Consider the following 15,159-nt stretch of genomic DNA (forward strand, 5'->3'; position numbering starts at 1 on the left):
CTGATTTGGCTTCTGTTAAAGAAGTAAAGAGAACTTTCTTAGATTTTTATGGTGATATGTATAAGTATTTATTACTTTATTCCTTAATTAATGAGGAAGACTTATATAAAGTACTTTTTAGTAGCAAATTAAATTATTGTTAACTACATCCCTCTTTGTTCATTCTAATACTCAATTGTTTCATTCATGGCATATTCCTCTGAGTAAAATAAAAATAAATGTTTATATAGTTAGGAATCATAAATTAAGAACCTGATTTTTGTAATGAAAATGGTTGGTAGAATAATTGCAAGCTTAATATCAAAGATAAAAAATAGAATAGCAATAAAAAAAGAATGATGATCTTGTAGGGTCAAATCCACATTCGAACGGGGATATTTTAAATTTATATTTATACAAAATGTACAATTATATTTTTGCATTTCTTGCCTTCTTTTCTGATTTGAGTGATAATGCTTAGTTCCTTTTTTGCGCTTGTTTGTGAAAAATCACAATATTTTGTGAGAATATTCTAAAATGTAAGAAAAAGCATTTAATTAATATATTTTATTGTTATTCATTATTTCTTAAGTATAGTTTATATGCCTCTCAAAAAACGGCAAAAGTCTAGATATAATTTTTTTTCGGGTTATATTAATTGTCTTGTATTCTATCTGTATCCAACTTAAACATGATGGTGAATTTGTGATTATTTTTTAAGAATAAGACTGCAATATAATATGCTTTCTCTGCGAGTAAATGAATGAATTTTTCTGCTTTTTCGCTTATAGTGAATATGCTTTATAACATATATTCAAAAAGACCATTTGTGATATGATTCAGGTTCTACAGTTTTCGTTCTTTTGTAAATAAATTGGCAACCGACATTGTGTGTAAAATTACTTAAATGTTAAAAGATAAGCAAAATAGTGAAATTATAGCGTATTTACTTTTATATAATTAACATTAAGCTTCAGTTTTATGCATCTTTATGTTTGGGATATGCATCTTTGTAATATTAGTTATTTGTTTTTGTTTATTTATTCTCTAAAAATATATATTTTGTAAATACTTGTTGAACAATAAATATATGAACAGTAATAATACTCTTTTATGATACCAGGTCGATATTACTAAATACCGACTAAATAACAAAGAATCTTATATTACAAAATTAAAGCATTTGTATATTACTTACTTTTTTCTGTAGCAGTTATAAAATAACACACATCTTGGACTGAAAATTTATAGAAAAAATTAATTATGCAACAAGATTTAGATGAGAAGGAACAATTTTGTTTAAAAATTGTAATAGATATTTTGCTACAATCGTTAAATAGATCATTAATAATCCAAACTCACCGGGAAAATGTCAAACCGTACTATGCTTACTTTTTAAGTTTTAATTTTTACAATAATCACACAAACAAATTATAAATGAAAAATAGATTTTTAACTTCAATATTAATATGTATACTTTTAAACAGAAATATCAAAATACTGCTCGGAATTTCGGGAATCCTCTTTTTGTAAGCGAGAGTAACCTTTATAATGTGGCTACCACGGTATAGGGAAAGCCTCGAGTTAATGTAATCAATAACTAGCGTTACCTTCATCGGAAAGGCATTACATCTATGTTTAGAGCATTTTCTTTCTGAATAATAGCAAAAAATAATAGGTAGTATCTTCATACCCTGGGCCAGTTGCCCCCCAAAATCCCGGACGGCAATACTATACTTGTGAAACTCAGTTTCCTACTATTGAGCAATGACTATTATCTCTTACATGAAAGTAAGACAGAAAAAACATGTCTGTACTAAGAGACAGATAGTTCTATATCATAATTGCATGAATTCTAAAATCTATTATAAATTATTCAAGACTAGTATGGTTTAATCTTTTTCTAAAATAAGAAATTTCTTTAAGAGAAGTGCGAATTTTTCACTTAAGTGTATTTAGTTTATAAAAGTAAATTACCTTTCTTTCAGAATATTTCAAACTGCCTTTATTTGAATCTGAAAATAAAAATTAACATCAAGAAAAATGAATACTGTTCAGATATATAGATTTTTTTTTTTTTATATGGGAAATCAGTAGAACTTCCAATATGCTTCAATAAACGAATTTTGTTGACAAATTTGTGTTCATTAAAAGTGATTAGAACTAAGCAGCAGTCAGTCATACCCCGAGTCATACGAATTAAATAAGCAACTTTAATGCTGTAATAATGAAAGACTGGCGAGAAGTCGCACCACTTTTTCTTATATTTATATATTATTATACATTTTTTTGCAAATGACAAATTTTTCTTTATACGAATTTTCACCAACTATTTAGAGCTTTCAATATGACATGGGTGAGAAGCAGTATACCAGTAATCCGCGGCCCGCCTTTATGTTCCCCGCGGCGTGATATGGCCAAACATAATTTAAATCTGTTTTAATCAAAATATATTTCAAAGTATCAATTACTTTCCTTTCTCTTACCACTGCAGTAAGAGGAACAAAATAAAAACACTGGCATTGGAAGGACCTGCTGAATACCCAATCTTTGTGAACACTTACCCGACTTTCTGTTACAACACTCGAAGCTGTACCTTATACAATTTCCAAAGTAAAATTTTAATTTTTAAACATCCTTAAATTCTAACAAAAATTATCTATTTTGTATAACTGCACATAACAATGGAATGAACTTTCTTTACAAAATTATTCAAATGAATAACATTGTTCTACAAAATTAACTTCCTGACTGGTTAGTTTTACAGATTTCCTTTATATTTTTGCTAAGAACGAAGAATTAATTTTAGTACTTACAGTGTATAGCGTTCTGCGCCTTAGTTTTCTCTTTGATTTTAAGATACTTTGCCAATAATTTTTTTTCTCCACAGGATCGGTCTAAGAAAAATAATAAATGACATAAAAAAAAGTAAATTGAAAATGTCAATTTTAAAAATAACCTCGCTACCTTGTTTAAAATCACCATTAATTTCATGAGATTCATTGGATACTGCCTTATCATCACGTTTACCAGAAATGACTTCGTCTTCAATCCTATTTTCCTAGAATATTTAAAAAGATGTATTTAAGGACAACAAAAAAACTTTCATAAAATTAAATTATTAAATTTTCATTGAATTTTTCATTGCTTCTACATTATTTTAAGTAAATCTGATGTTAAATAATATTATATAAATAATCTATATATATTTTTGTTAGAATTTAAGGAGGTTTTAAAATTAATATATACACCATCTTTAGTAATTTTTCATTTTTTCACTACTGCTAAAACTAATCAGAAATGATTTTCTTGGTTTTTGTAAGGCGCTTCAACATCTGAGGACATTGGCGCTCAAAGCTTTTTACAGTACACTAGCGGACTAGGGACAGTGTACCTTCGTTACAGACACCATAGTCTCCGGATAGCGAGGTATTAGAAGCTCTTGGGAAGAGAGAATCTAATGGCAAGATTCGATCCCAGGATTTTTGCATGAGAATCCAGAACACGCTAAAAACTTAACTAATCCATTCTCTATTATTATTATTGTTTTTCTTAATGCTGCATGTGTCTGTGACTTTAAATATTATTTATTTTACTTCCCTCGCGCCGAAAAAGGACATTGTTATGAGTGTGAGAGAAGGAATATAGAAAACGGAGCTCCAGCGGTACCGTTCTAGACTCCCACATTAACATCCGGGTTCGATACTTTTTTTTGAGCCTCCTACAGCTCACTATTCAGTCATGAACAGGTTATCTGGCAAATAAAGAAGAAGGTACAGAACAGTGCATTAACAAATATACTGAGATCAATGACTGATGCACCATTATTTTTGTTGTTTGTTTTTTTAAGTTAAGACTAGCTTTTAATAAAAACAATAGAATAATTATGAAGTATGAAGGAATTATTAGTATGTAAAACATCAGGGCAAAAGTACGGTCATATATTTCAGTAGTGTTTTGCCTAATTCTGACAAGACTTCAAAATTTGAAAAAATAAAAACTGAGTCGTGTGACGATATTCTGATTTTGATGATATCTCGAAGCTCTGATAATTTTTGAAAAATTGTAATTATAAGAAATAATATAATTTTTGGTAAGTTAAGATTTTTTTTAAACCACTAGAAATAATAACCCAGTACAGCACAGTGGAAACTTCCCATATGAGTATTAAGCATTCGATGCATTCAAGCAAATACCTAATTGCAAAGAAATTCCTACTCATTAAAAATAGCAAATTAACAGAAGTATATCGCATATTGCCATAGAAACTGTGTTGACTTGGAATATTTCTACATATTAAAGCTTAAGACTAGTTTATAACAAAGCTTGGCTCTAAACGATTCCCTTGGAAAAGTTTTTAATAGATCGGCATTGACCAAAGTCGAATGGTCAATTTAGGTAAATAAAAACATAAATAAAAAACAAATTAAAGAAAAACTTGCCGACTTATGTAGTTGAAATCTGGCCACCTGCGGCCCGTCTCCAGCAGCCCCGGGATCTTCCCACGCAATATTCCCCCAGTATTCTTTTCCACATAAATAATTATCTTTCCTATAACTTATTACTTCTTTACTAGAATTTATCTGATTAGTTTCATCGTACGAATTAATATCAGACTTATTTCTAGAACAATTGTGATTTATATTTGGTATTCCACTTTTATATTTTATAGTTGGATAACAGATATTATTGTTGTGGAAATCAGTACAGTACTGGCACCATTTTTCGTAATTATTAAATGAACAACAAATATCTTGAGAATCGTCACCTGAACAATCGGTAACTCTACCATTCGTATAATCAAAATTTTTGTAACTTTCAAACATATGCTTTAAATTTATTTTAGCTTTATGAATTTGTTCAGAAACTAATTCCATTTCTTTTCTTTGCTTTTTATACCACGATTCGAAGCTGTCAGTTCTATAAAAATGGGCTTCTAAGTCCATATTACAGGTTTCATTTAACAAATGATCGTTACTTGTATTATTAGAAACATTTTCATACAAAGAATTATTATTTAAAACATTAAAGTCAGTATTATTTGTAACGTAATTTAAACATTTAGTTTGGACATCTAAACTGTCTTCTGAAACAGATTTACAGCTTTTACTTGATATAGGTACACTCACTTTATTCTCAGGTTGGCAGAATGATGAAGACTTTTTTATTGGTTTAGTGTGATTTATGTCATTGAACGTATTACACTCTTTTTTATCCATATTATTTTCTTCACAGTGTGCTTTTACCTCTTCTGGTTGGCTTGCTGTATCTGGTGTTTTTGGTGGTGAATTTATTTGATTGTTTTCAGAATTATCAGCGAAAACTGTGTTTATTGTTGGAATATCAACTGTCAAATTACAAGGTTCAGGTGGAGTTGTAGCTGGTGAAGGAATTGTACTTTGTACTCGGTTACATTTTTGCAACGGTGGGAGTATGAGTTTAGTTGAAGACTTGGTTGAACATAATGATTCCTAAAAAAAAGCTTCTTAATTATAAAATAGAATTAGATTAGTGTTTCAAACTGAAATAAAAGAATTTTATAAGAATAGAATTAATAATTGTTTATCGAAGTAAATGTTTACTGAATCATTGTTGTCACTTAATTTTCCCTCTAACATGTTAGCTTTTCGTCCAGTATTCTGCAGAAATGGATTGGAAGTAGTACCAATAGTTCGAGGAGCAGCTAATACCATTGTATGACAGCCTCCGCAGCTGACCTAAAAAAATTGTTTATAAATAGTGTAGTTTATAATTAAAGAAAATTATATCGATAATTTTATTGAAACGATTTCGAATCTACACGTATATAATCTAAACAAATAGGCCATACAGCTTTAAAAAGAAACTAAATCACTGTTTGGTTTGTTTGTCAATGTTTTCCCTTTATTTCTTTATCAATTCCCTTCCCAAAGAGTCACCTTGCCACTTTCAGGACAATAAACCTTTCAGTATCACCAAGCGCTCCTTCTCTGCTCCTTTCCGCATTCGTGCATAAATGAAACAACCATTGATAGTATTTTTTCAGTCTCAATCAACGCCTCGCACTTAAAAGAGATTGCCAATTTGTATTAATTTCTTTACAGTGTGACTTCGGGCCAAAAAAAAAACTTACTTTGAAACCCAGAATTTTTATGAAATAATTTCTAAAAACTAAAGAATTTAATCAATAAAGTACCATTTACATTAAATTGATTTTCATCAAATTCTGAATTTTACTATAATAAATTTGAATTTTACTGTTATAATTAATTCCTTATTAACATGAAGCCGCACATTACTCTTAAATGACCCCTTAAAGGAAAGTTAAATCTATCACGCACACACAACAGCTTTACGAAGCATTGTTCTTGGAAAATATCTCAATTAAAAGTTACAGAATTTATAATATAAGCTTGTGCCATGAGGAATTTATAATATAAGCTTGTGTCATGAGAACTCCAAGATTAAAGAAAAATGGAGCTGTTTTTGAGAAAAATCTATTCTGTAAAGTGAGATATTCCACTATTTTTGCCAAAAAACTTTTAAGTCTGGATCCCTTGATGGTATTGAGTCGAAATCTTAGATTTGAACATTCCAATGTTATCGTTTTTTGAGTTATGCTGTACACAAACAAACACATCACATACGTACGCAGATCAATTTGTTAAAACGGATATCTCACATAAAAACTAAAAATTAAATAGTTCACGGTCACAATACTATCTCTTAATAGAAACAGAAATAGAAACAAAAAACTGTAAGCCTCAAATTCTGTAAGTTTTTAAAAAACAGTTGCAGACGGCAGAGTATCAGAAAGAAAAATTTTGCTATTAGGACCTAATACCTCTAATTTTTTTGGAGGTTACGAAAGTAACGCGTTTTTAGCTACTGCAAAACAATTTAATCTACAAAAGAGTTTCTCTTAATCAACGAATTTCTTTAATGAAAAACTGGAAGTAACAACTATGCCTGGAACCCTGCTTTAAGCCAAGCGGTATCTCACCTTATCTCAAATAAATATTTATTTAAAAAAAAATTATTTATGGTAGATCTGTGCTTTTGCAACCGAGGCTGTCTTAGCTTTGATAGATGGATTTAAAAGCCCGCTTGAAGAGAAAAACGATTACTTTTTCGTATTTTTACCTTATCTAAGCAACTGTGAGAATGGTATAGCAGACAACGTTGCCATCTCTTCCAACTCTTCTGATCCGAAATCTTTACCTACGAGCCGCTTGTCAATTATAATCTAACTCTTCAAGCATTAAGTTTTTGGGGATATTTTGACAAATGACGCAATGCATTTAATTACAATAGATTTTTGAAAACAATGACGTCTTGCACATTGACTACCTGCAAGAATTTCTTGACTCTTGACTTGATAAAGAAAAATTCTCTTTAACAGTGTACAAATGTTGCTGTCAATGGTGGGACAACATGGTAGTTGGACGTAAAGCCGCCTGAAAAAATAGGCATTACTTTACTTTTTTACTTGGTGGGACTAAGCAACCCTTCTAACCACTGGTTGCAGTTTGGAAAATCATAACCAAGAATAAAAGTATAAAAACATCAAGGCCATGAAACAGTAGATGGGGTAGCTGATTTCTGCTCTCTGGCAAATCGATCCTTCTACACCAATACTCAGTACCTTCCGTTTATTCTCCCATGCTTCCAACTTAACTTCTATTACAGTTTAGCGTCAAAAATTAAAAATTGACTATCACAGAAAGATGATTTACTATTTTTTTTTTTTTTTACTCTTCCGAATTATTTTTTTTTTATTATTATTTTGAATCTATTGCGCTCTGAATGCTCTAAAAGATTAGAAAATTTTGTTTGGCAACATTAAAATAATTTATTTACATAAGTATTGAGAATGGATGATATTTTTTACAAATTTCTGATGCCTTTGAGAAATCATTATTCCTGTACAGATTATATTTCATTTAATATTTTAAAAAGAAAATACCTTAAGTACTTGATATGTCTCGAACTTATTAATTTTTATTGGATAAGTTGATTGTCCAATAACATGATCATCATTCTTATCTAAACACAATTTTCCATGTTTATTGTCACCAAAGGTGTACATTGTACCAGTTTCTAAAACAAAATTAATAGTAATTAAGTAACAATTCTAAATAATAAATATTATCATGTATTAACTGAATCACTTCAAAGTTATTTGCAATGGTTTCTCTATCCATTTTTTAAATTTGTTAAGACGCTGATTTGACAATAATAATTATAAATGCACACTAGCCCAAATTTTTAAAGGGACTTAGTATAAAATTTAACTTCTGTAGGTAAATATTTAAGAAACAATTTAGTGAAAAAATTAACAAGCAAAATTTAATTTAATCCTTTATCTGCTTTCAATCTACACCGCTAAAATGACGGGTGATAGAATGTGTATCTCTACTTCTCTTTCAGCAAACCTAAGAGAACATTACTATCCACCCTCGTGCACCTGCTTTTTTTAAAAAAATTATTTATTTATTAAAAACTTGAGTCAACAGCAGATCTAATGGTTGAATATTTTCACAAATATTTAGTTATTTCTTAAATTAAGACAATTTTTGAAGAAGATTTGCTGATAGATTTGTAGAAAGCAAGAATATTAAACTATTTGATTTCTTGTGTTTTGTTTTATACATTTCTTGTAAGTAGCATAGTTAGTTCTAAATATTGCCTCTACATAGTTCATGAGAAAGATAAAATCTAAAATAATTCTTAAAGGACTGACCAGTTACAATTGCCGTATGGTTTTCACCACATGAAACTTGTATTATTATATCCTCAGCCAAGGCTGTAAATAATTTTGGTTGATTCACATAATCCTTTATATTTATACCTAATTGACCACGATCATTACTTCCCCATAGAAGTAATTTTCCTTTTGCTGTAATTGACATTTCTTAATAAAAGGACATAATTGAGAGCAGTAATTTAATTTTAATTTAATGTTTGGTAAAGGGTAAATCATGAAAGTATTTTGGTTAGCTTACATGTAATGGCAGCTGAATGATTACCACCAGCAGCCACAAACTGTATTATATTAGACGATTTAATCAGGGTTGGCTCGTTTCTCCGTACTTCATCACCAGTACCTAACTTTCCGCACTCTCCTTCACCAAATGCAAGAATTTTTCCTTCATCTTCAAACAGATATTGCAAACAAAATTTTCAGTATATTAATTTAAGAAATATATCTCTATAAGAAAAAATGGTTATCACTATTAGCTCAAATTATTAGTCATTTTACCAACTTAGTTGTTAGAAGAAACAAGAAAAGAAAAACCGGACTCCCTTTTATGGCAGCGACTTGGCAAGGAAATGGAGCTATTAAATATGGAACTTGGAATGTGAGAGATATAGCGAGAAAGGAGATGGAACCTACTGATGAGATGAAGAAAGCCCAGGTGATGGCGATTACAGAGACAAAGAAGGAAGGCATGGGCTGTGCAGGAATTGGAGATGGCTTTACTCTCATTCACTCAGGGGTGCCAATAAGCACCAGAGCTATTAATAGAAAGTTCCTGAGCAAATTGGAAGTGGCAAGAAATCAAAACTGGCAGTGTACCGCACCATTTTTCTGGTAGCTGTTAATGATAGAGACAGATGCGTTCTTTCTACCAAACCACTACACCGCAAGGTAGATGAGGCAGGGACTAAGCAAGTATTATTCGAAATAAAAAGTGGATTAGTTAACCTATTCTTCAGCGATCCTGGCGATCCTATATACCACTGCAAACTAAAGGACTATGCAAGGGACACTTACAGAACTTTACGAATAAGAACTATGAATTTTGCACTTCCGTTAACCAACGTCTTGAACTCTAGCTTAACAACTCATTCACTTATAAATATTTGAACGTTGCATACTCCGAAGACGTCGAATTATTTCTAAAAATTGAAAATTGATCTGACCCACAAAATTACAGTCAATCAACTAATTTTCGTAAAAAAAATCTCTAAAGAATAACATGTTTCTTAATTAGTAGCAAGCATAATCACTTAAAAATCAGAATAATATTCGAACGAAGTATAACATTTTCTTCATAATGGACAGGTTGCAACAGGATTTTCAATTCATTTTATTTCAGAAATAGTTTCAAACAAGCTCTTAGGTTCTGAAATCCTCTTTACTAGAATATTTAGCCATATCTATTCCCTGACATTCTTATTTCAGTTTTACACAATTGATTTTGGTTTTCATAATTATTTTTTTAACATTAAACAAAATGTTTATGTCATGTACAAAAAGAGTTCGTTCAGTTTTTGCTTTCTCTTTTTATTTAGGTAGTTAAGACTAACCTGAAAGTAACAGAGTGTGGTAATAACCGCATGCAATCTGAACTATCTTACATTCTAGGTTTAACTGGGTTGGTACATTAATGAAGGGTACATCTACTCCCAAACCAAGTTGTCCTTCTTTGTTGCTTCCCCAAACGTACACTTTTCCTTCAACTGAAATAAGCAATCCTTATTAAATGAATTTTACTAAGATGAGATTAATAAGAAATTATTATGCATTTTCTGAATCAGGAGAGTATTAATATTTTATAAAAGAAAACCTGATCTATTAATGAATACAATTAGAACTTAATTCTTTCATACTAAGTTCTAATAACGACATCATGCAATTTTAATAGATATTGGAGTGACTAGTAACTGACTCTTTTTGTCCGGATGTGGAATAGTGCGCACGCTTCAGAGCGATAATCCGCACGCTTATTAATATCAGGGAGGAAAGTAAGTTCTTATGCAAAGAAGTACTTTCCGCAATCGTAACCACAAATTTTCTGTAATGGGCAAAAAAATATGTTTTTGCTCACTAAATTGTTCTTAGGCTCCATTCCTCACACTATACCACTTACCATTTAGTGCAGTTGAATGGTTCGCCCCAGTAGATACTTGTTTAATGCCAGATACACTAGTTATTTCTTGCGGAGCATCTCTGCATAAAATGTCCTGCACACCTAGCTGGCCGTCATCATTGTTTCCACAAGAAAACACTTGCCCGCAATCTAATAAGTAAATTGTGTAAATAAATTCATATTTGAGGATTAATTTATTTTTAATTTTTATCTCTTGAACATTACCTGTTAAAATAAGCGTGTGTGCCCGGCCGCATGCCACATTTACGCTTTTTCTAGGTTTTAAACCTGATTCGCAAATAAAAACGAAAATATTGGGATAATAACGAAAAAAAAAATTGTTTTAATAACGAAGGAACTAATATTATTACTTTTAATGCAGTTTGGTTTGCCAACAGCCATCCTATGGGAAAGTCCCAATTCTCCCCAACTGTTTCTGCCAAAAGAGAATGCTCGTCCATTTCCTAGAAATACATTTTTTTCTACTTGATAATCAGTTGCTAAAAACACAAAATTTTTAATTTACCAAAATATATATACTAAGGACTCTTTTTTAGAAGTGATTTATTTTGCTAAATATATGTTTCAGTGTACAACATACCACTTTAGTAAATAATTTAATAAATTCCTTTATTTGAAAGCCACTTCCCCCCCAATGAAAAATTATAACAAGAAATAATTGATGTTAGAAATTGAAAAACATCGGAAAGAATCCTTTTGCAGTTTTCAGAAAATTATTTAGTTCGTATGTGGTTACTCGAGAACAAAAATGAAGAATTTCAAGGAACTCAAACTTTATATTTCGTTTGCTTCCTTCCTTGAAACCTGATTTTTTTTTTGTTTTTGGATCCTCTGATTAGGAAAATATGGTTTTTACAAATAAGTCTAGATTAAAAACATTTTTAAAAAATTGCGCTCATATAAACACAGTACTTACTTTTATTTTTTTGAAAAATTAGATAAATGTACTTTAAAGTCACTTCTGTGAAAGTAAAAAGTAAAGTTGTCTAATGCGCCGTTTGTTTGTGATAACGGTCTTAAAAACTTGTATAACATTAATGAGATTTAAATATGTATTACTTTGATTCAAGGGGCGGATCCTGTTCACCAAAAAAACTGCAGCCAATTAAAAGTAACTAAAATTCCAAATTGGATGAATTCGATAGTTCCAAAGAGCTATTAGATTGTTCATTTTTGCAATTTTTTCGAAAATGGTTGCAACGACTTTCTTTAAGCTGAATGCATGTAATTTGAAACATGAAACAACCTTTAAGCGGTGTTTTTGAGGAGGAGAAAGTTCTTGAGTAAAGCCCTCCTAAAAAGAGGTCGTTCAAAATCCAAAGGATTTTCAAAATTCTAAAGCGAAAGATCATCATCAATTCACCGAAAATGCGAGAGTACAGTAGCTTTATTTTCCAAATTTACTATAATTTTAGATGTGGCTTTTCGTTCATGTTTACGTTTAAACTTGAACATCACTTTAGACTGAAACTTTTCTTCGAGTTCATTGGGTTCTGGTGATCCGTGACGTCACGCTTTTTAAGAATATTATTTGTAACATGAGCAATAAATATTAAACTATCCTAGCTGCATGTTTTTCCTCTCCTATTTTCCCTGCATTCCTAACCTACTCATTTAACCTTTCTCGTTCCTCACTTGATAAGAAGGTTGAAATGTATTATACATTATACTTCTGTATTTATTTTATGTATATATATTAATAGAACTAAATATTTATTCATTCATTCAAATATCCATCAACTTTTGATTTCAAATTAATTTTCAAGAAAATTTAACTCAAGAAACTGGGATAAATAAAAGTCACGCCAGATTTGTGTTTAATTTTTTTAAAACCTCTATCCAAAATTATGGCTTCTACGGTTGAGATTTTTAGTTTTTCATAAATTTTCTCAAAAATACTTTAAGATGATACTGAACATACAAAACCTATTACTTCCATTTGAAACTTTTGCAGTAAAAATGATTTTTTGGAAGAATTTTAAAACGTTCTAACTTTCAGTATCATCACAAACACCTGGAAATTCGTTTCAAATTCTTTTTATGAAGAAGTTATCGAAAATTATATATATATACAGGGTGTTCCATTTAAAACCCACCAATCGCTAATAACTTAACAGAAACTGTGAGGAGGGTTTTGCGGAAAGCAGGATACAATGCTAGGGTATGCCGCAAAAACCATTCATTAGCGATGAGAATAAAAGAATTGACTTCGCAAATTTATACTTCGGGGAGCCACGGTAGTCGAACTGTTAGAGGCGAGACCTGTAAAGCTAATATGTATTATAGAACGGGGTTCGATTCCCGGTCTTAGGCCTTGGATTTTATTTAATGGTTAATAAAAGAAATTTACAGTAAAGTATGTTTGATATTTGCCTCCGTCCACGACATCTAATTGGTAGTTGGACGTAAAGCCCGTCTGAAAAAAAAATTATACTTTGGCAAAGGATGAAAAATTCTGGGTTGAAGTGGTATTCAGTGACGAAAGCAAATTTAATCTTTTTGGGTCAGACAAGGAGGATTGGTTTGGAGAAGAGTGAATAAGGAGCTCGAGATGAAGAATATTAGAACAACCGTCTAGCATGGTGGTGGATCAACTGTGGTCTGTGGTTGTATGTCGTCCTCTGGTCCAGGTAATCTGCATTTTATAGGTGGGCTCATGGAACAGTATGTGTTTGCTGACATTAAAAAAAAATTTTTAAGGAAAGTGCATCCACAATGGGTATTCTGGAAAAACTTTAAATTTTATCAGGACAACGACCCTAAGCATAAAGCGCGTAAAGTACGTGAATGGCTCCTTCATAATTGTCCTAAAGTACTTGATACTCCCTCCCCAGTCTCCGGATCTTAACCCTATCGAACATTTATGGGACTATCTGTGCACTGCCGGCCTCCGAATAGTGTCCTCTCGTTGCAGATAACACAATCACCCCACGGAGAGGTATGAAATGCTCCTGGAAAGAAAAAAAAAAAAAGAAAAAAAGGCAAACAGCTGGATTCAAACCCAGGATTTTCGCGTGAGAATCCAATTCGCTTACCTAATTATAATAATTATTATTTAATAAAAAAAACTTTAAATTTTAAATTACATATTTAAATTTTTCAAAATTGGTAATTTAAAATATGGTTAAGTTCGCAGTGCTGGATAAAATCAAAGTTGTTAATTAAATTGGATGTTTCTCAACAATGAAAACAAAGAGTTACTCCATGCTGCTCCATCTCGGCATCGAAGTCTATTTACCAACGAATTTCTTTTCAACTTCGATCGTTTATATGAAAGTCATCATCTGTTAAATGTTTACTTTAAGTATAACCTTTACAGTGTGTAAACAGTAAATATTTTCTTCCTATGGAAACACTATGTACTTAATATATTGATTGATATAACACAGACTAGCATGCAACTACAAACGCTTAATATACAAATGTTCAAACAGAAATTATTGATTTCTTAACTACGTTCCTGAAAAAAAAAAAAAAAAATACTAACAAAAAATGCGTTACACCATACCTAAGAATTAATAAATCATTGGACTATTAGCACATTTAACAATTATGCGCAAATACCCAAAATTATACTATTAGACATAAACTAAAAAGTAGGTACATAAGCATATTAGAATAAAAACAATTTTATCTTTTAGCCAGAAAATGTTTTTGTATTGTATTAATAGTTACTTACGACATATTACAACTGTATGTTCATCGCCGCAACTTATATTGATAATTGGATCTTTCCTAACGAAGAAATGACTCGGTATGTTATCCGCAAACCTACTTTTTCCAAACGTAAAAACAGCGCCACTCTCTAAAATAAAAAAAAATAAAAAATTTAAAGCTCGCTATTATCCCCATGATCGCATATATTGTGAAAATTAGTTGTATATTTAAAAGCAAAAAAAATTACTATGTACAATTTTTAAATTACCTGGTATATCATTTGATTCTTCACTTGACATATCCTGATAATTACAATGAAATGAAAAAAAAAATAAAAAAAAGATCTTTCTGAAACCAATGAATTAGTTTAATTATTCCCGCAAAACTTGTTAAGAAAATTGCTGCTACACTCCGGTTAGTATTCAAATGAATCGGTTGCCTCCTTACCAACCGTAACCAGCCAATGACAGCTGCCGCCAACACTGCTGCCAACATTACAATTAGCGTTTTTATAAAAATTATTTTTTGCGTGGAAAAAGATACCTACCTACCTCTAAAACTCTAAAATTACTTCCATAAACATTTATCGTAATCAAGCCGAAGTAATTCTTGAAACATTCCTAATTAGCTCAAATAAATTAAAACA

The 15,159-nt window shown here is 30.8% G+C and overlaps 1 protein-coding gene across 3 annotated transcripts; it reads right to left on the minus strand.

Annotated features, from left to right (window-relative positions):
* Positions 1-373: 373 nt before the first annotated feature.
* On the minus strand, positions 374-14,991 carry LOC141457022 (X-linked retinitis pigmentosa GTPase regulator-like). Of its 3 annotated transcripts, none has more exons than XM_074133504.1 (16): positions 14,782-14,991; positions 14,536-14,661; positions 11,207-11,335; positions 11,061-11,123; positions 10,836-10,985; positions 10,273-10,425; positions 8,964-9,113; positions 8,702-8,857; positions 7,925-8,058; positions 5,562-5,696; positions 4,422-5,450; positions 2,947-3,040; positions 2,796-2,876; positions 1,957-1,994; positions 1,178-1,216; positions 374-511 (listed from the first exon to the last, which is right to left on the minus strand). In XM_074133504.1, exons 1-15 carry the CDS (start codon positions 14,810-14,812, stop codon positions 1,193-1,195), a joined length of 2,493 nt encoding a protein of 830 aa, XP_073989605.1. In that variant the 5' UTR covers positions 14,813-14,991; the 3' UTR covers positions 374-511; positions 1,178-1,192. The 3 variants fall into 3 exon arrangements, with proteins under 3 accessions (XP_073989605.1, XP_073989610.1, XP_073989619.1); XM_074133509.1 differs by having other exon boundaries at positions 11,207-11,299; positions 14,782-14,989; XM_074133518.1 differs by having other exon boundaries at positions 5,109-5,450; positions 14,782-14,989.
* Between the last annotated feature and the right edge of the window lie 168 nt (positions 14,992-15,159).

This window comes from Rhodnius prolixus, unplaced genomic scaffold, assembly GCF_049639745.1.
Source record: "Rhodnius prolixus isolate KJV_2025 unplaced genomic scaffold, Rpr scaffold_1, whole genome shotgun sequence".
Classification (NCBI taxonomy): Eukaryota; Metazoa; Arthropoda; class Insecta; order Hemiptera; family Reduviidae; genus Rhodnius; species Rhodnius prolixus.

Excerpts from the sequence above, each read along its gene's own strand:
- LOC141457022 (XM_074133504.1), bottom strand. The coding sequence starts at position 14,812 with ATGTCAAGTGAAGAATCAAATGATATACCAG. Across the intron at positions 10,426-10,835 it reads CCATTCAACTGCACTAAATG|TTGAAGGAAAAGTGTACGTT; the intron begins GTAAGTGGTATA and ends TGCTTATTTCAG. Across the intron at positions 5,451-5,561 it reads TAAGTGACAACAATGATTCA|GAATCATTATGTTCAACCAA; the intron begins GTAAACATTTAC and ends GCTTTTTTTTAG.